Source organism: Orycteropus afer, unplaced genomic scaffold (assembly GCF_000298275.1).
Source record: "Orycteropus afer afer isolate SDZICR_OR568_19922 unplaced genomic scaffold, OryAfe1.0 scaffold00145, whole genome shotgun sequence".
NCBI lineage: Eukaryota > Metazoa > Chordata > Mammalia > Tubulidentata > Orycteropodidae > Orycteropus > Orycteropus afer.
The window spans coordinates 3,678,802-3,706,127 of NW_006921732.1; the positions used below are offsets into that span (position 1 = coordinate 3,678,802).

A 27,326-nucleotide genomic window follows, 5' to 3' on the forward strand; every position below is an offset into this window, starting at 1 on the left:
GCGTCTCTTGTCCCCTCCATTTCCACCCCCTCCTCCAGGTCCTAGGTTGACTGTCCCACGGGACGGGACAAAGTAGTAATAATTCCTTTTAGGAATAAGTATTTTCCCATAGGAAGAAACAGTAATAGTTAACATTTACCAAATGCTTTCTAAGTATGTGACACAATGTTGAATACTTCTAGTTATTCATTTACTCCTCACAGCACAGCCCTCTTGTCTCAAGTTGCTCTCCTCTGTGTTCCTGCATTTCTCCCCTCAGCACATATCACCACTAGTTACCAGTCAATTCTGACTCATGGTAACCTAATGTGGTTTAGAGTACTACCATGTGTTTTCAGGTCATGGGTGTACCTTTTGGAAGCAGAGCACCAGACCTTTTTTCCAAGGCATCTCTGTGTGAGTTCAAACCACCAACCTTTAAGTTAGTACCCTAGCATTTAGCCATTTGCTCCCCACAGGCACTCCTGTACATATCACACTGTCATGCATTTACCTGCTTATTTGTCTTTATATCTCATCAATTATAAGCTGCAAAAGGTCAGGAATCACAATTACTATATTTACCATTCATTTGGTGGCGTAGTGCCTAGGGCATTTGACTGCTACCAGAAGGCTGGTGGTTCAAACCCACCAGCCACTCCTCGGGAGGAAGACTGGACAATCTACTTCCGTAGTGATACTGCCTCAGAAACCCAAGGAGGGGTCGCCATGAGTCAGGTCCAACTCGAGGGCAGTGAGTTTGGTTTTGGTTTGTTCTCTTAACAAGTATTTCTGAGCATGAACAAGAGAGAAATGGTCATGGCTCACTGTTACAAACCATACTTTCCAAAGATGGTTCCCATCCCACATACTCTTCTTACAATGTCACCTTGACACTGCTCCTATTAAGTGTGTTTGGTGGTGGGGATGGGAATTATGTCCTTTTTCCTTTCAACCTGCCTCAATAGGGTACAGCAAAATCGATGCTATGACTTGTGAGGCTAGATGATAAAAATGCTGTATATTTCTATTTCTGCCTTGTTTTCTTAGGACATTCTCTTGGAATGTAGCTGCCACACTGTATTGTTGTGTGCCACCAAGTCAATTCCAACTCACAGAACTGCCCCATATAGGGGTTCCCAGCTATAGTCTTTACGGGAGCAGATGGCCAGGTCTTTTCTTCTGCACCAAACTTTGGGTTAGCAGCAAAGCACTTAACCATTACACTACCAGGGCTCCTTCACAAACTAGTCCTTGCATAAAGACCACATGGAGAGGGAAGAGATAACCAGCTCAGCTGAGGGCCCAGGCATGAAACAGAGACAATCTTCCCCACTGTGCCTTGTTCAAATTCCTGACCCACAGAATTATGAGCATGAAATGATTTCTTTACAACACTAAGTTTTGGAGTGGTTTATTATGCAGCAATGGTAGCTGGAACAACCACACAGAGCTTTAAGTGTAGCAAGGAATAAAGATACTGGCAATGTGACTCCAAAGTATTGCCAACACCTAACACAGTAACTGGAAAGAGAAAATTATTTGTTGAGTGACTGAGTTATTATTCTGCCCACTAACAGATAAGTAACTGAGGCTTTGAGAGCTTGAGTAACTTGCCCAAGGCCATTCACCTTGTTAGGGGCAGAACAAATTTAAACCCAAAAAACCAAACCCACTGCCACTGAGTGGATTCTGACTCATAGCCACCCTTTAGGACAGAATGGAACTGACTTGCAGGATTCCCAAGGCTGTAAATCTTTAAGGAAGCAGAGTGCCTCATCTTTCTCTCACAGAAAGGCTGGTGGGTTTGAACCGCTGATCTTTTGATTAGTAGTCTACTGCTTTAACCACAGTGCCACAGAGCTCCTGTAACAAATTCAAACTCAGACCTAAATCCACACTCCTAACACTATACTCTTTTGCCTCTCTCAGAACTGAAAAACAAACCATTTTAGGGAGAGTCCTTATAATTTTATGCTAAATACACAGCAGTCTGTTTTAAATGGGATTTTAGTTATTTAAGACATTCTGGCCTAATATGACTCTTTGTGCAGTTTCATCCTTGAGATGAAAACACACACACCGCTTCCTCCAAGACGCCTTCCCTGACCTTCCTAAATCAAGTTATGCCAGCCTCCCATATTCCTCAGCCCTTCTACTCCATCAGTTTCATTTTCTTCCCAGAACTTATCCCTAGCTGAAATTATCTTGTTTACTAATTTGTTCACTTGTCTACTCCGTCTCCCCAACTTGAATATAAGCTCCCTGTAACCAGGGACCTTTTCTATTCTGCTCACTATATCCCCTGAACCTGGGGCAGTGCCTGGAATAGGGTGCATGCTCCAAAAATATTTACTGAATGAAGGAATGACTGCATTCAGGAACATTTAATGTCCAACCAATCTTACCACCCACTAAGGATAAGATCAAAGAGAACTAGAAACAGCAGAAGACTGCTGCAGAATCACCCTACACAGTACAAAAACTGGGAGGGAAGGGTTCATGCCACAATCCAACCATTTAAAAATGCAAAAACCAGGTCCACAGAGCAGCCAATTTAACTTTCAACCGAAGATAAACTTGGTGAGAAGAAAGATGATCAAGCTTAGAATGAAGATACAGATGGAATGGGGTAGAGCTGAGAAGCAAACAACAGTCAGAGGTCCTGCCTTCCATTCAGAACCACTATCTAAGCACTCCTCAAAAAAAATTCACTTTCTTCTGACACATTGGCTGCGCCATACTAAAGACAATTGTTGGTGACTCTAACCTCAGATCCTCTATTCTTGATCTGGCCCTTCCTCACTCATCTGACTCAGCCTCCCAGGCCAGTTCTGTTGTCCCGTGTCCTCCTGCCCACCCCCCACCCCGCTAAGGAAAAGAGGAGGCAGTGACCAAGCTTATCCTGGAAGAGGTGAGGAAGGGGATCTTCAAACCTGCATAAGGAGGTCCCCAACGGCCCATTTTCTCTCAAAAAGGAAGGTGCCCCTTCCTGAGGGCCTACCAAGTTCTAGGCACTATGTTGATCTCTCAAGCATGTTTTTCCTAGTTTAAGGACCAGGTTTTTTTTTTTTTTTTTTTTGTCCCCAAATTTAGGATGGCCTTAAGTACAACTTGGCCCATCTCAACATTCCCCCATACGCTACTCCCTATCCCAAGAAATCTCCGTCAAACTCCTGGAGTGGCTGAAAAAGATAAAAAGAAACCTGGCGTGGCCTAAGAGATAGAACGAGGCGTCACCACCTTATGGCAAAAGTGAGTTATATACTGGCAGGTGCCCAGGATCAATAAAGATTAAGAACGTGGTCTGACCCTTTCCAAGCCCAATGTGTCCATCAGAAGAGGTGGCGAGGAGCAGGAAACTCAAGCCCAGCAAACAGGTGGCCCCGAGAGGTGACCGCAGCTCCATGGTGGTAAGTGCGCTGGGCCACCTGGCGGAGAGGACGCAGGGTCGAAGTCCTAGACGAAGGTCCGCAACGTTCTCCAAGAGCGTTTCAATCCAACACCTCGCATTCCTAGATTTTTTTTCTTTCCCCCAAACCCTGAAGGAAGTGATGTTAGACGGATGTGGGTGGTGCCTCTAGGGTTCGGTTTGGGCTGGAGTAAGTTTAAAGGTGCAGATCACGTAGGAGGAAAAGATGCGGGAGTTGCCCTCAAGCGCGAATTGCTTCTGATGGATTCTGAAAGTCCAGGTCCCGGGACTGTGAGGAAAAGGTGGCTGAGACAGTGTGGAAGAAGGCGGGGGCAAGAGGAGGAGACTCGGGACAACAGTTGCGGCTCCATACACCAGCCACACTAGCCCCTCCCCCCAGAACTGCTGCACTTAATATTCAAAACGTAAATCTTTGATCGGGGTCAGCCCTAGGGTTCTTCCACCTTCTCAAACAACTTGATATCATTCTTAGGTTCTTGCTCTGGTTTTCTGCGATGCAGGGTCTCGTGCCTGGCAGGAATACCCCTTCCTGCTGGAGAAGAAAAACGCTGTACCTTACTTATTTTTCCTTGCAACCGCAGTTCTTCCACTCAGAAATGATGCCGCCAACTGATGCAGGCTCCGAGAAAATCAAATTTGGGACCTCTTATTCCAAAATTGACCTAGATGAATCTAGGGAACCAAGGCATAAGTCATTGCAGATTTTAAAGTGCGAAGAGTCTTCTGGTTAAATGTGTTTGTTGCTTATAGATTCTTCGTGGGTTGAGTATTTCTCCTCAGTTTTTCTTTTGGCTGCTTCGTAATAAACAGGTTGAAATTTTCCGTCTTTCTTTAGGGGGCGAATTGAATTTAACAATACATAATGCATAGTGAAAGGTAACTGAACAAAAGTACACACCCAAACAAGATACACCCAGCCCGTTTATTAGGCTGCTTACATAGTGTAGGGGGCCCTGGTGGCGCTGTGGTTAAAGCGCTCAGCTGCAAATCTCAAGGTTGGCAATTGGCACCTACCAGACGCTCATTGGGAGATGTGCAGTCAGCTTCCCTAATAATTTACAGCCATGGCAACTCTATGGGACAGTTCTACTCTGTCCTATAGGGTCGCTATGAGTCTGAATCCACTCCACAGCAGTGGGTTTGGTTTTGTTTTTTTACAGATTGTAGGCACAGACACAATGGAAGGGAAACTTTCCAAGGAAAACTGCAAGCTCCAGTATGCAGCGCGGCCACTAGCACCTGCCGCCTCTCTAGTGAGAGGCGCAGAGCAGGCTGGTCTTTGTAGTTCATATATGAACTCCGGGATAGGCCGCTATGGTGAGTGAGAGGCGGGCCCGGCTATGTCACGTGGACCCCACTCCCGCCGCCGCCGACGTCTTTCTCTGTCTTCGCTGAGGCAGCCATCTTGCTCTTGCCGCGTGCTGGTGTTTGAGGACCCTCCCTGCTTCAGGTGAGACCCCCGGCGGTCCCGCCACTCCACGGCCATAGGCCGCTGCGCACGGTCTCCCCCCGCCCTCTTCTTCCGACACCCGCCAACCTCTCGGGCTGCCACTTCCGCCGTGGCGCGCCAAGTGGGGGCGGAGGCGGCTGGCTTGGCCTGTAGGTTACCGGCGGCGCAGCTGGGGGTCGGCACCTGAGGGAAGGTCCCCAGCACCACCGCCGCCTCTGAGGGCGAGCGGGTCCGCGCTGTTGCCGCCCCGATCCATACCCAGGAGGCGAGTGGTTCCCGCCTCTGTTCGGCTACTTCTCGTTATTCACAACAATGCCGTGAGCTTTGTACAGCCTGTGTCTTGTCATCTTATTTGACCTCCCCAGTGAGTTCGTTAAGAGCAACAGATAGGGAAACTGAGGTTAGCACCCCTCCCCCACCCCCAAGCACTTGGGACCGAACTTCGTTGCAGCTTTCTTCATCTTATAATGGCAGCGTTTGTTTACAAGTCTCGTCACCTCCCAGAAACACTTCCTTGCCCATTTTTATATCTTCATCAGCTGCCTGAGTCAGAAAATAGATGATTGACCAACAGCCTGGCGTCACAAAGTGAATGGCGGTTTTAACTTCCGTTCCCACGTTTCACTATACCATAATTGTCTCCTCGCAAGTGGTAACAATAGTTACCAATCCAGTTATTGAGTACAAGTGTCTACTGTGAGCCATACACTGTGCATGATCCTTTAACCTTTACCCTTAAACAACTCTGTGAATTATGTACTGTTGCACCTTTTGTAGTAGAGAAGGGAAGCAAGTTCAGAGAAGTAAAATAACTTTCCAAAGGGTTAAAGAATTAGCCTGGTTCTCCTGATACCCAAGCCTGAGCTATTCTCAAAACTCTACATAATAAAAAACCCGGAACTAAATGTTGAAATGATTTTCTCTTTGTAAACATATTTTGAAAGTGTCTACCACAGTGCTTGGAACTTAGGCACTCAATAAATATTGACTATAACATCATTATTCACATCCTTTCTTGAGTCCTGGAGGAAAAGGCTAAAAGGTCCTTGGATCCACAGGAATAACTCACTAATCATGTGGTTTTAGGAAGTTACTTCTTCCTTCAGAAACCTTCATTTCTTATTTAATAACCTTTTTTTGTGTGTGTGTTGAGGGGGGAGTTGGTGAACTGTTCCTGTTTTGCCTATATACCCCATTAGTGCCAGCAGCTATTTAAGATGGCCTCACGTTTAACACAGTAATGATGTGCACAGTAAAGTTTGAGGAATAGATAACTAAAACAGCAGATTTTTGAGGTCTATTCCAGATTCTGAACTTGTTATCTCTTCTCTAGACTGGATCCAATCCTCTTTCCTACTTGACCTGTACACACCCCAACCTGCTAGTAGACAAAGGACCACCCTTCTTCCTCTCCTTTCCCCATGAGTGTCCATTCTCCCTAAATGCATTTTCTCTGAGATTTTCCTAGGGGATAATTTTTCTTAATTCTGTTACCTTGATGGCCCAGGATGGAATCTATCCTTTCATGTGCACATTGACTTAAAGAGTTAATTTTGGTTTTGCTTATGTTCATGTAAGTCAGGACTCTGTCTTGACTTTCCAGCTCTATCTTTTGGGAATTGTTACTTCAAAATGCATGCATAACAACAAAGGGTTTAGCCTTTGTTGTTAAGATATTTTTAAGAACTAAAAATATCTTAGTTCTGATATTTTTTACTCAGCCTCTTTTTTGCAAGGAATTCCTTAGACTTTTTTGTTGCTTCACTATACCTTTATAGCCACATGCCTTTGAGAAAAGTGAATATAGATCTTTTTCTGTGGATATTAGAGTGCAGAGATTGGAGTTTACGTGGGCAAATTAAATCTCTGGCAGAGCTGACATTGGCGTACAGCTAAGACTTATGGTTGTGCACAGTAATCACACTTATAAAAGCGGGTTTTTAACTGCTTGAGCATGGTGATATAGTGCTGAGCACAGATTGAAGAGTCATAAATTCTAAATGTTATTTAGAAATCAGACTTTATTTGGCCTTAAGGCAAAAATATATATAGCTTAGATCTGCCTAAGTACTGTGTCACAGTATAGTAATCATACTATTTTTGATTCTTCTCATCTCTCAAATAAAGGAAATAATATCTCTTTCATCTGACTGATGATTATAAGGGGTATAAAGGGGTTAAAGAATTGGCCAAAAAGATTTGGTAACAAGACTAGTTGCTTATTTCCTCCCTCCTTTGCATATTTCCTCCCTCCTTTGCATCTCAGTAATGGCATATTGATCCATAGAACAAGTAAAACAAGACATTTAACATTGGCTTCTATTTGTTTATATTGTGTGGAATGTTACATCCCATTATAAAGTTAGGAACTTTTTTTCTTAAGTTTAGTAGGACTATCACTAACTGAACTAGGATTCCTGACTTTATATTGTTCTTAGAATTTTCAAAATCAAGATTGCTCTATTTTTTAGTTTCCCTTCCCCTAAAAAATTTAGTATTACTGTAGCAGATATATTTTTGTCAAATTGTGCAGTGAATTCTTTTGCCCTATATACTGTGAGAGTGTCTTGATAAGAAAGACATACTATATTAGTGCAAGACACTGGATGAACTCTGTGTAGAGTACTACAGAAATACTAAATGTCTGGAAATCTGGTTCTTTTTCCCTGTTATTAACCCACTATCTGACCTTGAATAGAGCATTTGACTACTTACCTCATTATCTTGACAGCTAGAAGGCTATTACTGAATTTCTTTGTTCAACGGAGTATTTTGTTTTTGGTCTTCTGTTTATGGTTTATAAGAGATACATAAGGTGATTTTGGAGAAAAAAGTGTACTTGAAGGTTTTCTTAATAACATTTGGTAACAGTTCTCTGCTGTAATCTTCAGGGGTAAAAACTGACTTGCTATAGAGATTTAATAATTGGTTTGGCTTTACTGAATGCCAAAGTACTGAATCATGTTTTTAAGGAGAGATCTTCAAATAAGTGAATTTGAATTCCATTTTATGTTCTACTTGTGTACATAGCTCTCTTGTAGTATTATGTAAATTTGATTCTTTCAGTATCTGGTTTATGCAGCTAGAACAAGTTGTTAATATTTAAGAATACAGAAGCAGTATAACTATTGTGGTGATGCATATTACAAGCTCAAAAAACCAGAAGGTACTATTCGCATAAACAGTAACTTTATTTTGGTAAAACAGTGACTTTAACTAATCTATTTTTCCCCCCCCCTAGATTTACCAACAGCATGAATCAAGAAAAGTTAGCCAAACTTCAAGCTCAGGTCCGGATAGGGGGCAAGGTGAGTGTGGCATAAGAAAAATTGATAGGAGAATGTATGATTACCAGATAGTAGTAGTATTTTGGATTTGTGGTCATTGGAAGCCTAAGATATTTTCAATAATCAAAACAAACCACATTCCAATTTGAAAATAACTTGTTTAGATCTAAATAAGTAACTAGAAGACTTTTCTAACTGGTGCAATGGAAATAGCCACCTTTGAATCCTAACGCTTAATGTCTGCTAGCTATGTGACATGAGCAGTTTTCTAAACTTCATTAAACCTCCATTTTTCCATCTGCGAAATGGAAATAAGCCTACATAGAATGCTTCTAAAGATTAGTGTTTATAAAACACCTAACATGGTATCTGGCACAGAGTGGATGCAAAATAAGTGATAGTTATTAATATGGTGGAGTCCCTGGATAGTGCAAGTAGTTAATGCACTCAGCTGCTAATCAAAATGTTGGAGGTTTAAGTCCACCCTGAGGCACTTCAGCAGAAGGAAAAATCAGCCATTGAAAATCCTGTGGAGCTCAGTTGTGCTCTAACACATGGAGTCACCGTGAATCAGGGTCAGCTCAGCTATGACTGATGTATTATTATGTTAGATGTACCTGCAAGGCATACCAGATATTAGTGTTACTTCATCTTTACTGGATATGTATAACCATCATAGACCTACTATAGCATTTAGATTTACAAAAGGTTTTACTGGCAGTGCTCAAGCTGATTGCATATTTTGTTCATTGCAGGTTCCTTCCAGGTTTCTGCCTATTCTGTGTTGGTAAATACATTGAAACCTTGTGAACATTCTAATTCCTGGTACCTTAAAGCCTAAGGAGAAACTAATTTATAGCACCAAAATCTTTGATTTCCTTCGGTTCCGGCACCAGGCTCAAGCAGAATATTCTATTCTTATCTCTGTCCAGTATAATCTTAGAGAAAGGGACAGTAGTAATTACTTCAGATTTGGGAATGAGGAATGTAGGGCACTACTTTTTGTAGCAGTCCCACTGTGCCATTTACTTTGATGATAACTAGATCTCCTGGGAGCATGAGTGAGGCCAGGGAAGAAGTGAGTAGTCTTTCTTTTTTCATAGTAATACACTTTTATGATTCTCAAATCATATTAGCACATTCATGTAAATCAAATAACCATATTGTAGTATCAGATATAACATAATACGCCAAAGCAAAAACTAGGAATATTCAGGAACTACAGAATATACCTGAAAGAGGCTGATGAAGCACATCACTATGATATTTGCAACTAGGTGGATTGGTGCATTTGTTCATTTAACTACTGTTTCTTAAGCACCTACTATATTCCCAGGCACATAGTATAAACAAGGGTTTTATAGCTCAGCTTGGAAGGGATACGTGCTCACAGTTATAATACTGTAAGTGCTATAATGGGTGAAGTACAAAGTTCTCTTGCCTGGTAGAGACATGGAAGTCATAACTCAGCCAAGATTTAAAGGATAACTAAGAATTTATCACTAGGCAGACAGGAGGGAGGATAACAGAAGATAGAGGGAAAGAGGATTGTTATTCCCACACATGCAGAGGCACATAGTGAGATAACATAGTACTAAAATAGAATGAATTGTTTAGTTTGGTGTAGAGCTAGAGTTTAGAGTGTATGATGGGAATGGAACTGGACCAGGTAATTTGAGATTAGGCTGTGGAAAGGTTGCCATATTAAGGAGTTTGGACTTTATCATACACAGTAGTTCAAACCCACCAGCCCCTCATTGGAAGGAAGGTTGGGTGATCTACTTCATAGTGATACCGCCTTGGAAACCCAAGGAGGGGTCGCTATGAGTCAGGTCTGACTCGACGGCACATAACAACAACAACAATGGGCAACTATTGAAAGGTTTTAAGAAGTGAAATGACAGTCATTTTAGAAAGATAATAGCTGGCAGTGTGGAAAATGGAATGCACTAGAAGTTTGAAGTGGAAGAGACCAGTTAAGAAACTATTGCTGTAGTATTGTGGAACACATATTTAGGTCTCGGAATTGAATCAGTGATTGATGGGATATGGGAGATGAAGGAGAGGGATGATCTGGTTTTAGAAACCAGATATAGTGGTATATAGTGGTGCTACCAGTTATAAAACTTAGAAAATGCAGGAAGAATAGATTGGTGGATGGATAAACTTTTAGACATTTGAATTTGAGGTGCCTGAAGATCATTTGAGTTCAGGTATTCAGCAAGCAGTTAAGCTACCACTGAGTCAGGAAAATTCACAAATAAATGACCATCTGTAAAAGTAGTCACTGCTATTCATATCTCAGCAACTAGATCTTGTCATAGCCTCTGCTTCCAGCACAGTGACTCAGAGCTCTCTTTCCCACCCACCAGAGATGCTGAGGCTGAGGCCTCTGCTTGCATTCTGTAAGGCTGATGCACTTTCCAGAAGCCACCCAGAGACTGAAGTCTATTCATTCTTCCTTACTCCTATCATATCAGAAAGATTCAGTCCTCTGGATTTAGGCTGCTTTAGATAGTGTTTCAGCTCTGCTTTAGATTACATTTTTTATAAATTGATACAGAAACTTTATTACTTCAAATAATTTTTCAAGGGGAAAATATATTTAGACTTTCAGAATACCAGTTTAGAAATTAACTTTTTTCATCTTAGTAAATAATATAACTTCCAACCTATTTTCTCAGGCTAAAATTTTTAATCATCCCAGATTCTTTTCCTCATGCCCTACATGCACTCCATGTTCAAAAACTGTTGATGTACCTCAGAATCTGACCACTCATCTTCTCCACTGCCACAATCCTCATCTCTAACCATGACTGTTACAGTAGGCTACTCACTGGTCTTACAGTCCATTTTCCATTCAGCAACCACAGTCCTTATTTAAAACCATAAATCAAGTTACTCTCACGCTTAAAACCGTCCAATGGCTTCCTATTGCAAATAGAATAAAATCCAACTCCTGCCCACAGAATTCTAGGCCCATATGGTCTCGTTCCTCCTGTCTCTGTTTCATTTCCTCTTCTTCCCTTGTTTGTTTTGTTCTGGCTATACTGTCTTGCTTTTTCACTCTTGTTCCCTCTGCTCAGATCATCCTAGATCTTTCCAGAAGTCTCAGCTCATAGTCATCCCTTCAGAGGGACCTTCCCTGGACATTCTAATCAAATAGTGCTTTGTCCCTGCTCAGTTGTTCATCACTGTGTTCTATTTTTTTCTTAATAGCCATTTCACATTTGAAATTACCTCATTTTTTATATGTTTATCAACTTTGACCTCCCACTGTAATGTATGCTTCTTGAAGCAGCTTAAACTTGATCTTACTCATTCATGGGTTTTCTGACTTTAAAACATTCATGTAGTAGGCGTTTAATTGTTTTGGAGTAGTGCCTAAGGCATTTGACTGCTAACCAGAAGGATGGTGGTTCAAATCTACCAGCCACTCCATGGAAGGAAGACTGGGCAATCTACTTCTGTAAAGGTTTACTGCCTCAGAAACCCAAAGGGGGTCGCTATGAGTCAGAATTGACTTGATGGCAATGAGTTTGGGTGTTTATTTTTATTTTTATTTTTATTTTTTTTGGAAGCCCTTCCCACCCCCACCCCCAAGTTTTAAAATACCTTTAGACATATTATTGGCAGGGACTTTAGAAAGCATAAGGAACCTTGGTGGTACAGTGGTTAAAGCACTTGTTTGCTAACTGAAAAGTCAGCAGTTCTATCCCACAGGCTGTTCTCGGGAGGAGGTTGTGGCAGTCTGATTCCATGAAGATTTATAGCCTTGGAAACTGTATAGGGCAGTTTTGCTTTGTCCTGTAGGGTTGCTGTGTGTTGGAATCAACTCAACAGTAGTGGGTTGGGTTGGGTTTTTTCTTGGTATTAGAAAGCATTCCTTATAATGTTTGAAAATTGTCAATGAAATGCAACACACTGCGTCAAGTCAAATCCGACTCATAGTGACCCCTCCGTGGGTTTCCGAGGCAGTATCACTACAGAAGTAGATTGCTCAGACAGATGGTAATACCAGCCAATCTGTCCACAATACCATATTGCCGTTAACACCAAACATTAGGCTATACAGCTAAACACATAAATACCCGAGATGATCAGGTGGGGGTCAGTGAACAGAAGTATATTCTAGATCAAGGATAGATTCACCTGAGGCAAATTTTGCACAGATACCAGTGATACAAAATACCTGCAGTCCTTACAGAAAAAATAGAAGACAGACACTATGGGAGAAAGATCTAATAGATCTACTGCCTCAGGACCATAATACTGGGGGACACCAGACTCAATTGACACAACAAAATTCATAAAAGCGTTGTTCCATATTCTACATTGGTGAGTAGTGACTGGGGTCTTAAAAGCTTTCAAGCAGCCATCTAAGGTGCAGCTAATGGTCTCCTAGCGTCAGAAGTGAAGAAGAACTCAAAAAAAAAAGGCATTTAGAAGCAATCAGCCCTGGAACACGATGGCCCTTGAGACCAGAAGAACTAGATAGTGCCCGGCTACCAATGCCAGTCACTCAGGAAAGGATCAAATCTGGAGATCCTGGATAGAATGGGAGGGAAAACATCGTGGAACAAAATCCAAAAACTCAATAATGACCAGAATTACTGGTCAGATGAAATCTGGTGAGACTCCCAATGCTATGTCCCTGAAACACATTCGGCACCTGGAATAAAACTCACCCCCAAGGGTGGGCTCTCAGCCCAGTAGTTACCAAGATGTACACACAGACCACTCAACCCAGGATTCCGCACCCACACATTCAATGGTAGTATATCCCTTAGAGCAGTAGACCAAGGGACACCAGAGGACCAACATTTAAATTGAGGAAATGCAGGACAAACAGGAGTGCATAAATATGAGGGGCACAGGGGGAGGGTTGCAGGGTAGGGAGGGGAGGAGACTGGGTTAGGGTTATGGCGAATGGGGAATGAAACTAAATGTACGCATTATGTTGAATGTAAAACAAGCTTTTAAGAAAAAAAAGTAGATTGTCCAACCTTCCTTTCAAGGAGTGGCTGGTGGGTTTTAACCTCCAGCCTTCTGGTTAGCAGTCAGATGCCTTAGGCACTAAGACACTAAATTGTCTTGAAGTTATAAATTATTTTATTAGCAAACAATATTTTGAAACAGAAAGTGGTGTTGAAATAAATGCTGAATACTGGCTAAGAATAAGAACTGACTAGTATTGACCTTCTGAAATCTGGGTTAGTCCAATAGTCACAAATCTCAGCAGACTCATTAATTGTTACTATTTAGGCAACAGGGGATTTTAGTTAGTTATTGTGGCAGATAAGGAAGGTACGTGATTGTAGTTGCCAGAGGCCAGGCATGCTAACACTTCTGTCTGGTTATTTTTTAGGGTACAGCTCGCAGAAAGAAGAAGGTGGTACATAGGACAGCTACAGCTGATGACAAAAAGCTTCAGAGTTCTCTTAAAAAACTGGCTGTGAATAATATAGCTGGTATTGAAGAGGTATGATCTTGGTAAATTGTTAAATTATGTAGACAAATACCATATTCACAAGTAATTGCCTAGACTTTTCAGATGTGTAAAATATCAACTTGGAAGAATCTTTCATATTGTCAGATATCTTTAAAGGACTGTATCTGTTAAATTTACTGTTTGTATACAGTTGAGTGATTGTCAAAAAATAGGAATTTCATCGCACTTTTTAGACTTTGGTTTTTGAACATATGACAGAATTGTGGAATTGCTCTTAAATTTTGATACAAAATAATTTTTTTTTCCTAATAATACAGAAATAAGCCCTGAGATTTTTTTCAAATAAGGTAACCTTTTTTCCCCCAAAAGGGCACCTTTCTACTATGTAATAATTAGCTTAAAAAGCCTCTGTAATAATTACCTTAGCCAGGAGGCTCTAGCATAACTATATATGGATTGTGTTTCTTAATGTATCTCTTTTAAAACTTATTGGTTAATTTTTTTCTTAAAAAAAAGTCAACCATTTGTTATATTTTGATGATACAACTTATGTTTAAGTACAAGATCAAAGATTGTTATATTTCAAAAGATACTCAAAAATACATTATAATAACATCAAGTACTTGCGATCTCTTACCATCTAGATCCACCTCTCTGTGGTAATTCCATGTTAATTTCTGGTAGTAACCAATGTTTACAATTTTCACTGCCATAAGCGAGATTTAATTGTATCATTTACTATATATGGTACCAACTTAGAGTTTTTAATAGATATTAATACCCTTGTGCTATAAAACATGAATTAGAAATACTGGGAGATGGGAATCACTAATAAAGCAATAGCAGGGTACCAAAGAAAAGGCAGTGAAATGACAAAGTGACACATGTTCCTTCCACCATGCATATATGATTGAGTAAAATTAACACATCATTTAAATATCTTTGTATTTTCAGAATCAATGTATAAGCAGTCCCCATATTAAGAATGAGTTTGGTTCCTAAGTCTGACATTAAGTCAAATTTGTTTGGAAGTCACTTGTAAATTAGGTATGGTTCATATCTAACACCAGTCAAATGTTTGACTTAATATATAGTGTACCTTTCTCTGCATAAAAAAATTAAACACTTCTACATATACTGAACCATCTTTAATATAATATAGTAGTAGTAGTAATAATGTGCATCATAAGGTAGCACCTGTTTGTTTTACGGAACATTGTGTGTGCCTTGAATTTTTAATATAACAGGCTTTATAGGGATTGGTTCATAACTACGGGTTGTATGTAAGTTGGACGTTCATAGCCTGTGGACTGCTTATACTGATAAAATAATAGAAATTATAAGCCACATGCACCTTTTTTTTCTTCTCAGCATGAAGTGGCTGTGCATTTTTACTTTGATAAAGATTAGAACTTCATTTGTAAGGCTTAAAATTAAATATTTTATATATATGAGCTTTTATAGAACTATTGAAAGTTTTCATATATTTCAGTGACATAAAATAATTTTCAGAGAAATCATCTCTTAATTTAGGAAAGATTAGAAAAGAATTGTTTCTTTATGCCGCTCTTAGAAAATTCAAAATTTGGTAAAAAGGAACAAGTTGCAGTATAATAGTCAAACATGTATTTTGAAAATGTTAAACCTACCCTACTTGTAAGTATTTAGGCAGTCTGCCTACCTTTCAACTCTCCTACTCTCTATTCCCCCCTCTGTCAATGTTAGTACCATTAATTGATATTTTGAACTGTATAATTCTTTGTCATGGGAGCTGTCCTTTTTCATTGTAGACTGTTTGGCTGTATCCCTGGCCTCTAAATACTAGATGCCAGTAGCATCCCTGCAGTCACGGCAATCAAAAATGTCTCTAGGTATTGTCAGAGGTCCCTGGGGAGCAAAATCATCCTGGTTGAGAATCACTGGAGTCCTTGGGTGGTGTAGTGGTTAACACATTTGGCTGCTAATCAGAAGGTTAGAGGTTCAAGTCCACTCATAGGTGCCTTGGAAGAAAGGCCTAGAGATCTTTTTTTTTTTTAAATCAACCATTAAAAACCCTATGGAGCACAGTTCTCTGACACACATGGGTCACCATGAATTGGAATTGACTCAGTGGCAACTGGTTGGTTTATTGGAGAGAGGGAAATTTTATTTTACACTTTCCTTGCATTTTAGATTTAATAATTTTATGTAATTAGTTAAATTAAACCAAAAAACAGACTCACTGCCATTGAGTCAATTCCGACAGCAAACCCCTGCTTGGGTTTCCAAGAACGCATCTCTACGGAAGTAAATTGTCCGGTCTTCCTTCGAGAAGTGGCTAGTCGGTTTGAACCTCCAGCCTTCTGGTTAGCAGTCAAGTGCCTTAGGCACTAAGCTACCAGAACTCCTATTAGTTACATTAGGAAATAGTAATGTAATATCTCCAAGGATGTGCTTTTATTAATCTTTGTTTTTGTTCAGATTTGGGAGATTTTATGATTCTTCTTGTTAGTAAAAGTTTTGGTGGGGGTGGCACCAAAATTAATTTTATGTTTTACATTTTTTACATTGCAGTAAGGAACCAGTCAGCAGTCTTTGATATCTTCAGAATGTAGTGGATCTTGTTATGATGCTGTACTGAGGTCACAGTATTGTTGTAGTTGAAATTGTCATAATAAAGTACTTAATGATTGTCAACACTTACTCAACATCTGTTATATGCCTTCATTTTGCAAAAGACTTGCTAGACAGTGTTGTATAAGATGTTATTCATGGTCTGTGTCCTTTGGAGCTAACAATCTAGTAAGGAAACTAATAATAGACAACTAACCAATAAACATGTCTTTATCCATTTCAGCTTCACACTATCCCCTTGGGTTGGTTCCTTTGGTTACAGATGAGTGAGCTGAGGCTTAGAAAACTTAAGTACCTACTAAAGACCACATAGCCAATAAGTATTGGGTCCCAGATTTATGTATGAAAAACAGCATCTATACTATTCATTAATTTAAAACTACTTTTGGTCTTTTCAGTTTAATGTCTTATATTTACTCTTGGCCTTTTCGTCTCCCCCACCATCTTCTCCTTTCTTTAAAGGAAAAGTAAGAGGTAGGCCTGCCTTATGTATTATTAACTACTTAACCATGCAGAATTCATTTTTTCTGCCACTGTGGATATAGGTAATCTCCATCAGTATTTCCTGGGGCATTGCTCCTTCTCCTCTTTCAAGTTTTAATGTAGGAGTTACTTCCTTCCAGAAGCCTTACTGGTAGTACACATACACAGTTGTGCAAGGGTTAGGTGCCTTGCCTATTGTCTTCATAATTCCCTATATATAAAATTTACTTTTATTATAGCATTTATGAAACTGTATTGTGAATTTATATTTGTCAGTATTGCCAACCTAATTCTAACTTTTTGAGGATTCATAGCCCCCAAATCATCACACAGAAAATAAATGGATATATGTATGTATGTTGTTGTTGTTGTGTGCCATTGAGTCGACTCATAGCGACCCCTCCTTGGGTTTCCGAGGCAGTATCACTACAGAAGTAGGATTGCCCAACCTTCCTTCCGAGGCGTGGCTGGTGGGTTTGAACCGCCAGCCTTCTAGTTAGCAGTCAAATGCCTTAGGCACTATGTATGGATATGCTTATATGTGCGCTCGCTCTCTTGCTTTTTCTCTCTGTGTATGTGGTACCATTGAGTTGATGCTGGCTCATAACAACCCTCTAGAATGGAGTACTGCCTTGTAGGGCTTCTAAGGCTGTAGTCTTTATGGAAGCAGACTGCCTCATCTTTCTCCTGAGGAACAGCTGGTATGTTTGAACCATTGGCCTTTTGGTTAACAGCCAAGCACTTAACCACTATGCCACCAGGGCTCCATTTGTGTGTGTGTATGTGTTTACCATGAGTGAGAATTTGCCTAACAGCACAAGATAACAACAGAGAGGAGAGAGAGCCATATATGTATATAGATGGATATATAGTTTCTATATGTGTTGGTATGTGGATATGTATATATAAAAATAAATAATTGCTTTTGTCTTCTGTCTTTATAGACTAGTTGTAGAGAGGAAGTATATATAAAGATAATTAACAGTGGGAGGTAGGAACTATAAAATTTCAGAATAAGTGAACCTAAGATAGGAATTCTATTTTTTTCTTTCTTTCCCTCTTTCTGAAATTGATTGAGAACCAAAATATATGTTACAATTTATATAGCCCTTTACAAATCTGAAATAATTTGATTAAGGAACTACTAGTATATTCCATATGACCTCATTTGCGCAAACATTTTGTTACATTTAAAATAGAATTTTTGTTGACAGTTTTTCTTATTTTTTTAAAAAGAATCTGAAAGGACACACACTTGATTTCTAACCATTTTTTGAGGGAAAATAAAATAAGGTACTGCATTAAATGTATACATGAAAACATGCCAGTTTTCAGAGACACTGAGATATGAAAATACACAATCAGTTCTCATTATCCATAGTAGTTATGTTCTATAAAGTTGCTGTGAACACAGAGTAGTCGATACTGAACCCATTACTTCTAGAGTATATTAAAGATTAGATTCTTGCAAGCCTCAGAAGGTCACATTTTCATCAACTAATATATAACCTTGTTTTATGTGTGTTTTTGTTTAAAGACATCTATTTAAAATCTATGGTGCTTTGGTGATGCTGTGGTGAGGCTTTGGGTTGCTAACCAACAGGTCAGCAGTTCAAACCCACTCTGTGGGAGAAAGACGAAGCAGTTTGCTTCTGTAAAGAATTAAAGCCTTAGAAACCCTATGGGTGTCACTATGAGTCAGAATCAACTCAGTGGCGGTGGGTTTGCTTATATAATGTATATTGTTTATTAATTATCATTGAACTGAGAGCCAATACCACTAAACTCATGCCTGACTGAAGCTTATCGAACACATGTATTTTCTCCATAAGGCTTATCACAGCTTTGTGCTGAGAAACAGTAGATAGCACTACACTCGAGGGGCTATTTTAAGACAGTGAAATCACCAATAGAAGCACAAAAATGCAGAAAACATGACACTAAATAGACTATAAAAGGGATACTTGGTTACATTATAAGAGGTGAAACTAGAGAGAAGGGCATTGACTTGTTCTGCCCCAGCTGGGGACATGTACATGGGGACTCAATTTTTTTGCCTTGATTACTGATTTTGTGGTTATAAATAAATTTTAACAAGTAGGTGAATTCTCAAATATGGAATCCATGGACAATGACAAACACATGTATACCTGTGTTTATCTTAGAGTAGAAGATGCATGTTAATTATAATTTTGTTACTTAATTTTAAACTTGTTACAAAGTGCTCTACTCAGAGGAATCTGTTACCTTTTTGGGATTTGGCAATTTAAGAAAAGCAGCTAAAACGTGATAAAAGAAAACATCATTGCCATTGTTGGAAAATAAAAAATATATATATATTAGTGTTTTCTGTACTTAAAACATTTAAAAACATAAATCTTTAGGGCATGGTGTAGGGAGATCAGTGGCAGGTTTCAAAAGCTCATTGAATGCACTTTTACCAAGTAAAGTTCTAATGTTTCTAGACTGTCATTATTAGTGATTCTTTTTTTCTGTCAAAGCTTAATGTATGACCTCTTTAGAAACAAAAAAGAAGACAGCTGTTTGGCTTAACATAAAATCTTCTCTGGTCTTTTATGTACTCATTTATTGATTTGTTACAATCAATTATAATTACACAGATTTCTTTTACATGTTGTTTGATAGAATTTTATTGTTATATTCAGAGGACAGCTTCTTTCTTAACTAAGATATAATTCTGTCTCTCTGAAACCTTCCCTACCTTTCCAGGCATAATTAATCAGTTCTTCCTCTGTAATTACAGTGCCTGTGGCTTAAATTGCTTTGCTATAATCCATTTATTACTGCAATATCTTGTTATGGGGCATAATGATTACTTATTAACCAAGTCTCTTTTCAATAGATTCTAAAAGTCTTGATAGCAGGGACCATGTTTATGGACCATGGCTTTGTGGTCTATAGCGTGCTGATTCCTCACAATGAGTTTGTTTTGGATTTATTATGTTTAAAGATAATGGTTATTTTAGATAGAAATGTTCTTCAAGAAGGTAGCCATAGGGATCTCAGCTCAGGAGAAAGGTTAGGGCTGGAAATAGAACTTTTCTAATTGTACATGTAAGATTTAATGTTTATATGTACCTCTTCCTAGCTCTTATTTTTTCTGAATCACTTGTGCAAAAGGAGGATCTACAGTTACTGGTGAACTCTTCCCACAGTTCCTTTTTCCTCCAACTAAAATTCTCAGGTGCTGATAGGTAGACAGCTCTGAGTAATGAGAAGCATCATGTCCCATTCACCTTATGTCCACAGCATCTTTTATCTTCTAAGGTCTTGCTCTTTTGTTTTCAAAGCAGCTTTTTTCCCCCAATAATATAAAAATAATATTACCATGTAGAAAATTAGCGGTATACAGAAAATACAAAGATGATGATAGGTTTCAACCATAATCCTCCCATCCATCTTGTTGTATTTCTTTATATACATATGTCTTTAGCATATCTAAAACTATAGCCGGATGTACAATTTATAATCTTGTTTTTTTCACATAGTGTTACATTATAAAAATTGTCATTAAAAAGCTCCTTAATCTTCTGTCTAGATGTCTACATACATTCCAATATATGGATGTACTGTAATTTAACATTTTCTTATTATTATACATCATAATGTTTTGATAATAAAAGAATCACATGTTGAACTTTCCTACATCTAAATAGTTGTCGTCATCTCTTATTTCCTCCAAATAGATTCTTGGAAGTGTGGTTACAGGCTGAAAGTACATGAACATTTTTAGAACTTTTCATCCATATTGCCAAATTGCTTTCCAGAAAGGGTGTGCCAGTTTACATTACATACAGCATGGCTGTGGAGGATCCCTGTCTCAAAAGAATTTTGCCATCAGAATATAGAGAAAATGATCCTAGCATATCATAGAATCTAATGATAACTGAGGAGCTCTGGTAGCATAGTGCCTAAGGCATTTGACTGCTAACCAGAAGGCTGGCGGTTCAAACCCACCAGCCACTCCATGGAAGGAAGATGGGGCAATCTACTTCCATAGTGATACTGCCTCAGAAACCCAAGGAGGAGTCGCTATGAGTCGGGTCCGACTCGACGGCACATAACAACAACAACAACGGTAGCTATGAGCTTTCGTGCTCATCAACAGTAATAGGTTACACTACACATGATCCTTTAAAAATAAGCAAGGTCTGGGCTAGAAGGACTGAATGTAAGGACACTGATTTATGGGAGTGTTTATGGGATATGAAAATAAATTTATGGGATAGGAAAATAAATGTTTTAGTAATGAGAATGACATAGAAGGAAACTAAAGACATCCCTCAGCCTCACACAACCTCAGACATATGTGTCTTATTCCTACAAGTCTGTTATTTCACCCCATGAAGACCTAGAAGAAGGCAGTAAGAGACGAATTTCCTGCTAAACATATAAGTGCCACTAGATATAGAAAGGAGTGGCAATAAAACTTGATTTTAAGACAGCTGTTATACACAGAACTGTACCTAGCTGGCCTAGTGGGAAGTTGTATACAAAAAATAACATAGCAGAATTCACCCTTCCTTTTTGAAATGAGAGGGCAGTTATCAGCAAGAGCTACAGAATCAGTTTAAACTTCATGAGCTTCCTCTAGCCATAAAAACTTACTGCTGTGTAGGAATAAAGTGAGCATTAGATTCACCAAATAGAAGGCTGCTGTGATTTATGTATTTGCCTTACTCAGAGGCTAGCAAAGGCAGGGTTGTACAGGTATTTAACATCTGCTTAAACTGGCTACCCAGCAGTCATGAGGACTGACTTTAAAATGGCCCTGAGTTTTGTAGGGCTAGTTGGGCCGATTTCAAAAAGATCAGAACTATAGGAAAAGCCAGGCTGTTTCTAAACATTGAGATGACCCAAGGAGTTACATGTGATCTGATGTGATTTTAGAGTAAATTGTATAGGAAGTATGCATTCATTCAGCATATTTGAGTAACTGTGATGTGCTGGACACTTGCGGTGCTGTGTCTGGTCAGGCATGATCTCTGATCTTTAGGCATTTCCCTTCTTATAGGGCCAGAAACTTAACAAACACAATTATTCTACAAGACAATTCTATATAATAGTAATAATATACATGAAACACAGTAGGTGCAAAACCACCTAAGTTTTCCCAGAGAAGAATCATCTGCCCAGAGTCTTTAATAAATGGGAATTTACAAACTGGAGACGTAGGAAGAGATTCTTTTAAATAGTGAGAACAGCATATGTAAATGCAGTAGGCCTGAGAGAACAAAATGTTTTTTGGTGACTAAACGACAACTTCAGCATTGTTAGAGCCAAAAAAATAAGAGCAAGGGCATCTTGCGTTTTGGACTGGAGTGTCAGAATGCCTTTCTCAGGTAGCATCCTTTACCTTCAGCTACATTTTAAATGGGAGGGGAAGAAAGCATATTTGATAAAGATGCTATTTGATTAGTTGAAAAAGTGACCTGAGTGCTGGAATAACTAGTTTAATAATCCATGTTTAGTTGTCTATGCCTTGTCTTTGTGTATATATATTAGATGGTCTATTTAGACCAAATAGCATTAAAATTACTTTAATTAAAATTAAAGTCACATCTCCATTTGAAATGTATGCTGATTGCTTTGTGATTTTAACACGTTCCTTGTCCCTTCTTTTGCCTAGAAGAGGGAGGTATCTAACTGATCTTGCTCTGCCAAACAGTTTATTTGATAATCACTGAGAGCTTGTGTTCAGAAGCCTTATATAACAATATCATTTGCTCAGTAGGGAGAAAGGAATGTTTAGACAGAAATAAAATACTACGGGTTTTGGTTTTTGTTTTGTTTTTTAACTTCTTGTATTTCATTTTCTAGTCTAAATTTAAACTCTATATCCCTTTCTGGACTTAATTCATGAAGTTATATCTTTTATACCATTAATAAATTACTTTTTGTTTCACAATCTTTGGTGGAATTCATCTTGCTTTTCACACTAAACTCAACATATTTCAGACTAGAAAGATCCACATAAAGGTATAAAGCATGACTTAATTAACATTTAGCCTTTAGAAGAGAAGCTTGAACAGAAGGAAAATGCATGATTTGTTTATTGTTTTTGTCCCCATGTTAGCCTTTTATTTATTTTGTAGCCAGTGATACATACCATCCATATATCTATGCTGTTTTTATTTTGCATTCTCCATGTGGCCTATGTTCTGAGGAAATAATCATCTGGCAAGCTTTCATGTGACTATGGAATTGAATTTTGATAGGAAAATAAATGTTTTAGTAATGAGAATGACATAGAAGGAAACTAAAGACATATATTTAGGAAACCTAGGTTCAGGTCCTTGGGTATGTTGCTTAACCAAGAGCTCTTGTTTTCATTTATTTTTATAATATAAAGGCTTTGAACTGAAAGTCCTGTAAGTTCAACAAATATATGGCCTGAATTTTTTTTTGCAACAATATATATTTTAAATATCTTGTACTTTAATGTTTATAAATCAGAGAACATCTCAGATTCCAATACTTGAGACTCTTTACATTTGGAAGAATAGTAGAAATCCTTTATTAAACCATGTGATTTGCTCTTGATTTGGAAAATTTAGTTATTAAATTTTTATTTATTCTTTTCCCATACTAAAATTAATGTGATTCTGGGATCCATCCAGAGCAACATTCTACCTCATATCCTCTAAGTCACCTCATTCTCAAGCCCTTTGCCCAGAATTTCAGCCAGTTTAATATTAAACTTTTCTGTCTAAACTGTCATTGTCTTCAGAATTTTATAATTTATATTCTTCTGAAATTAACATAAATTATTTTTAACTTAATGATATTTGTTCAGAACAGCTCAAGTAAATATTTCTTGAATGCTTACTGTGTGTCATATACTTAATAGAATTTTAAATCGAAAGAGGGAGGGTTATAGAATTGAATGTTTTTTTGTCAGAAAATTTTGGGTATTATTTGTGGGGTTTAGTTATAATTTTCCAGGGAATTTGCCTTTATTTTCTCTGTGTTCCAGGTCTTGCCTGAAATTTAGAAGTCCCTTTCTTCCCCTTCCTTTCTGGTGCTGTCTGTCAGTGGTGGTGATCACCTCTGAGGAAGAAAAGCCCACTTCCACTGACCATGGAGAACACTCAGCATCTCTGCTTGATTGTGACAAGGGCAGTTTTTGGATGGATCATGAAATGCTTCTAAAGTAGCCAAGAGTTAACTCTTCCTAACCTTTTTATGTAATAAGCATGTTACCACCAAGGTAACTTACCCAGTGGAATCAACTTCAGCCTACACAGTGGAATCACATTATTTACACATTTAACTTGTGCTTATTCCACTCTATCAAAAAACAGCATGCACAAGTGAGAAACAAAAATAGTAATTTAAATAAATAGCACACGTTCAGCCTTCCAGTTCAGTAAGTCCCAGGCAATGGATGAAATCAGATCTGAAACAATCAGTTCACATTGGTGAAAGCTGTGGAAAAGAATGTGTGGATGAATTTAAAGGTTTCCCTATCATCTTTAGGTGGCCAGGCAAATGGGTGGGGATAGCTAATTTGATCTAAACTGAGAGTTGTTGAGAGGCTAATTTGAAGAACTGACAAAATCCTCTACAGAGGATAAAATGATGACAAGAACAAGATGGGATTTTTGTTGATAGTTACTAAGTTGGAAGGAATAAAACGTCTGAATGATTAAATTTCTGAGTGTTCTTTATGGAGATTTCAGTGGTTACTTTTACCATACACCATTTCTGCCTTATAACCAGTCCTCTAAGTATGATGCTACTTCACCAAATGCTAAGAGCACCAACTTTGTTTGATAGTGTAAATTGAATAAGATGATAGGTAATTTCATTAAGAAGCCAGTTCTTGGTTAATAATTCCATGTGTTAAAAATCTGTGAGCATGAATGGGCTTCTCACAGTGGAAGTCTTTGAATTTAAAATCCAGATTGTAAAATATAGTGACTGTTTTTTGACCATCCTAGTAATTTGTGTTATCTGTATCATTCATTTTACTTTGTTGCTGGGGCCTTTTTTCACCTGTGTCCACTTTTCACTAGATAATTATTACTTTGGTATTACATAACTACCAAGTTGGGGGAAAAAAAAAACAAACCACAGTTGTCTAAATTTTCTTTTTTTAAGCTACAGTTTTCATTGTACTAAATATGTGAAATATGTTTTTCTTTTGTGGTTATACAGGTGAACATGATTAAAGATGATGGAACAGTTATTCATTTCAACAATCCCAAGGTCCAAGCTTCCCTCTCTGCTAACACCTTTGCAATTACTGGCCATGCAGAAGCCAAACCAATCACAGAAATGCTTCCTGGAATATTGAGTCAGCTTGGTGCTGACAGCTTAACAAGTCTTAGGAAGTTAGCTGAACAGTTCCCAAGGCAAGGTAAGTATTTCACTTTAGAATCAATTTCTCTCTCCATCTTAAAGAAGCTAATACTTTAAAAGGAGCTCTGGTAGCATAGTGCGTAAGGCATTTGACTGCTAACCAGAAGGCTGGCGGTTCAAACCTACCAGCCACTCCTCGGAAGGAAGGTTGGGCAATCTACTTCCGTAGTGATACTGCCTTGGAAACCCAAGGAGGGGTTGCTGTGAGTCGGGGCCGACTTGACGGCACGTAACACCACCACAATACTTTAAAAGGTGTCCCATCTTAAATTGAAAGGATTTGCCTGTATGTAAATTATGTTTCTTAAATTCATGTGTATGGTTGACAGAATTTTGAGTTTATTTCTTTAACGTTATGCAATGCAGTATATAGAGTATTTAGATACATTTTTGTAAGTAATACAGTGAGTTAAATAAAAAAAGAAAAAGCGCCAGAATATGCAGGCCATGCTTTATAAAAAGTTAATTTGATTTTCACTTCTGATCAATGAGAGTCAGAAAAATAGTATTAATCTGGAACTATATTTTTGTTTAATATTGTTGATTGAACTATAGATATGGTAACCGTAAGTTCTGAATTTACAAGATAGTTCTGGTTTCCTATGTGTCTTCTCACTTCTGAAAATCAGAATACAAAGGTGTCATTTCCGTGCTTGTACTACATACCTAGATACTTTCTTACACTAAGAGAGATGGGAAAAAATCTGTACTTACTGGTTTGGACTTGGAGAATATGGCTACTCTAAATTAACTATAATGCCTCTTTGTTTAAACTTATCTGAGTTATTCCATTTTGCATATAAATTATTTAGCTTTGCTGCACATTGAAATTTCTGGCTGTATTTAGTGTATATTAAATTAAAGTTTTATTGATTTTACTGTTATTTAAGCAAAAAGGTATGTTAGATTGACAATATTTAGCTTTTTCTGAGCAATGGTATGAAATTTAGAAGGAAGGATTAACAAATTTAGATAGGAAAAAAAAGATAAACAGTTCAAATATTCTGTAAACATCTTTGTTCTCGGTGATTAATATTAAAATAAACTTTTTGTAGTGTTGGATAGCAAAACACCAAAACCCGAAGACATTGATGAGGAAGATGATGATGTTCCAGGTAAGTGATACTTCTTTAGTTTTGAGATTTCTAGCATTTATTCATCACTCAATCATTGCAGAGATGACTGAGTTTTTTTCTTGATGGATGAGGTTGTGAATTTTAATTGATTCACATTGATACAAATATGAACTAATGAAAAGAATTTTCCTTTAGAACTTAGAATCATAAATTTTCACACATAGTTCTGTTAATTATGTTTATTAAATTGAAATTGTTGTGACTATAAATTTGCTTAATATTATTTCCTTTCTATGGGAATTAGGATTGACATATGAAAATGCTGTACATCTTAGTAGTTAGCATAGACAAATGGAAGACTAATTGACATTTCCTTAGGATTACTACTTTAAGCATATCAATGAATCATTACTAGTGAAATCCTACCAGTTCATTTCTGCTTTTTGTCCTGTATGCTTTTAGATTAATTCTAGTAGTAACAATTTTGTTTTTATTGAGGTTAGAAGTTAGGAATTTCATTTACCTCTTTTTTTCTTTTGTATTCCTTGACTCATTTACTTTTTTTTCCCCCTAGATCTCGTAGAAAATTTTGATGAGGCATCAAAGAATGAAGCTAACTAAAATCTTTTCTGGTTTTTGGAAGCTGGCATGGACTAGATTTAGCAAATCAGCTATGTGGTTCCAAAGTTTTACGGACACAGAGAACATCACCTGTTACTAGTTCAGTAATATAAATATTTTGTATATTAATAATGCTGTTTGTTCAGCATTTTTCGGTCATTTGATTTTGCATTTTGCACTTCCTCCCAGGATCTAATCTTTTAGTCAAAATGCGAAGTATCGGTGCAGTTTGAGGGTTATTTTGGGGTTTTGATTCTTGGTTTTTTGTTTCTTGTTGGGGGATTTTTGGTGTGTGTATGTATATGTATGCGTGTGGGGTATGTATGTGTATACAGTGGAGAGAAAATTGGAAAACAGTTCTATTTATCCTTCCCCTTTCCCTAGTAGAAATAAAACAAATCTTTACATTTGTTACTTTTTTTCCCCCCAATAATGCAGAGTTACTGAAAAATGAGTGTCTTGGATTTCAAATCAGAAGAGATTTTACCATTGGAGGTTTGGTTTAAATTCCTGTGTATTTTTGATACATTTTCTGGGTTTAAACTGT

General features: G+C 38.1%; 2 protein-coding genes across 2 annotated transcripts in view; one reads left to right on the plus strand and one right to left on the minus strand.

The window, feature by feature from the left end:
• Nucleotides 1-3,388, minus strand: part of TXNDC12 (thioredoxin domain containing 12) — a 64,793-nt gene extending 61,405 nt beyond the window's left edge. Inside the window, exon 1 of the mRNA XM_007945894.2 lies at nt 3,292-3,388. Coding sequence (XP_007944085.1) covers nt 3,292-3,388 — 97 coding nt within the window. The remainder of the gene's footprint in view (nt 1-3,291) is intronic.
• A 1,695-nt stretch (nt 3,389-5,083) lies between these two features.
• Nucleotides 5,084-26,779, plus strand: BTF3L4 (basic transcription factor 3 like 4). Its single transcript, XM_042781657.1, has 6 exons — nt 5,084-5,127; nt 8,104-8,170; nt 13,518-13,631; nt 24,879-25,080; nt 26,138-26,197; nt 26,733-26,779. The coding sequence occupies exons 2-6, from the start codon at nt 8,117-8,119 to the stop codon at nt 26,777-26,779; spliced, it is 477 nt and encodes a 158-aa protein (XP_042637591.1). The 5' UTR covers nt 5,084-5,127; nt 8,104-8,116.
• The last annotated feature ends 547 nt before the right edge of the window (nt 26,780-27,326 follow it).

Excerpts from the sequence above, each read along its gene's own strand:
- BTF3L4 (XM_042781657.1), top strand. The coding sequence starts at position 8,117 with ATGAATCAAGAAAAGTTAGCCAAACTTCAAGCTCAGGTCCGGATAGGG. Across the intron at positions 8,171-13,517 it reads AGGTCCGGATAGGGGGCAAG|GGTACAGCTCGCAGAAAGAA; the intron begins GTGAGTGTGGCA and ends GTTATTTTTTAG. Across the intron at positions 26,198-26,732 it reads GGAAGATGATGATGTTCCAG|ATCTCGTAGAAAATTTTGAT; the intron begins GTAAGTGATACT and ends TTTTCCCCCTAG.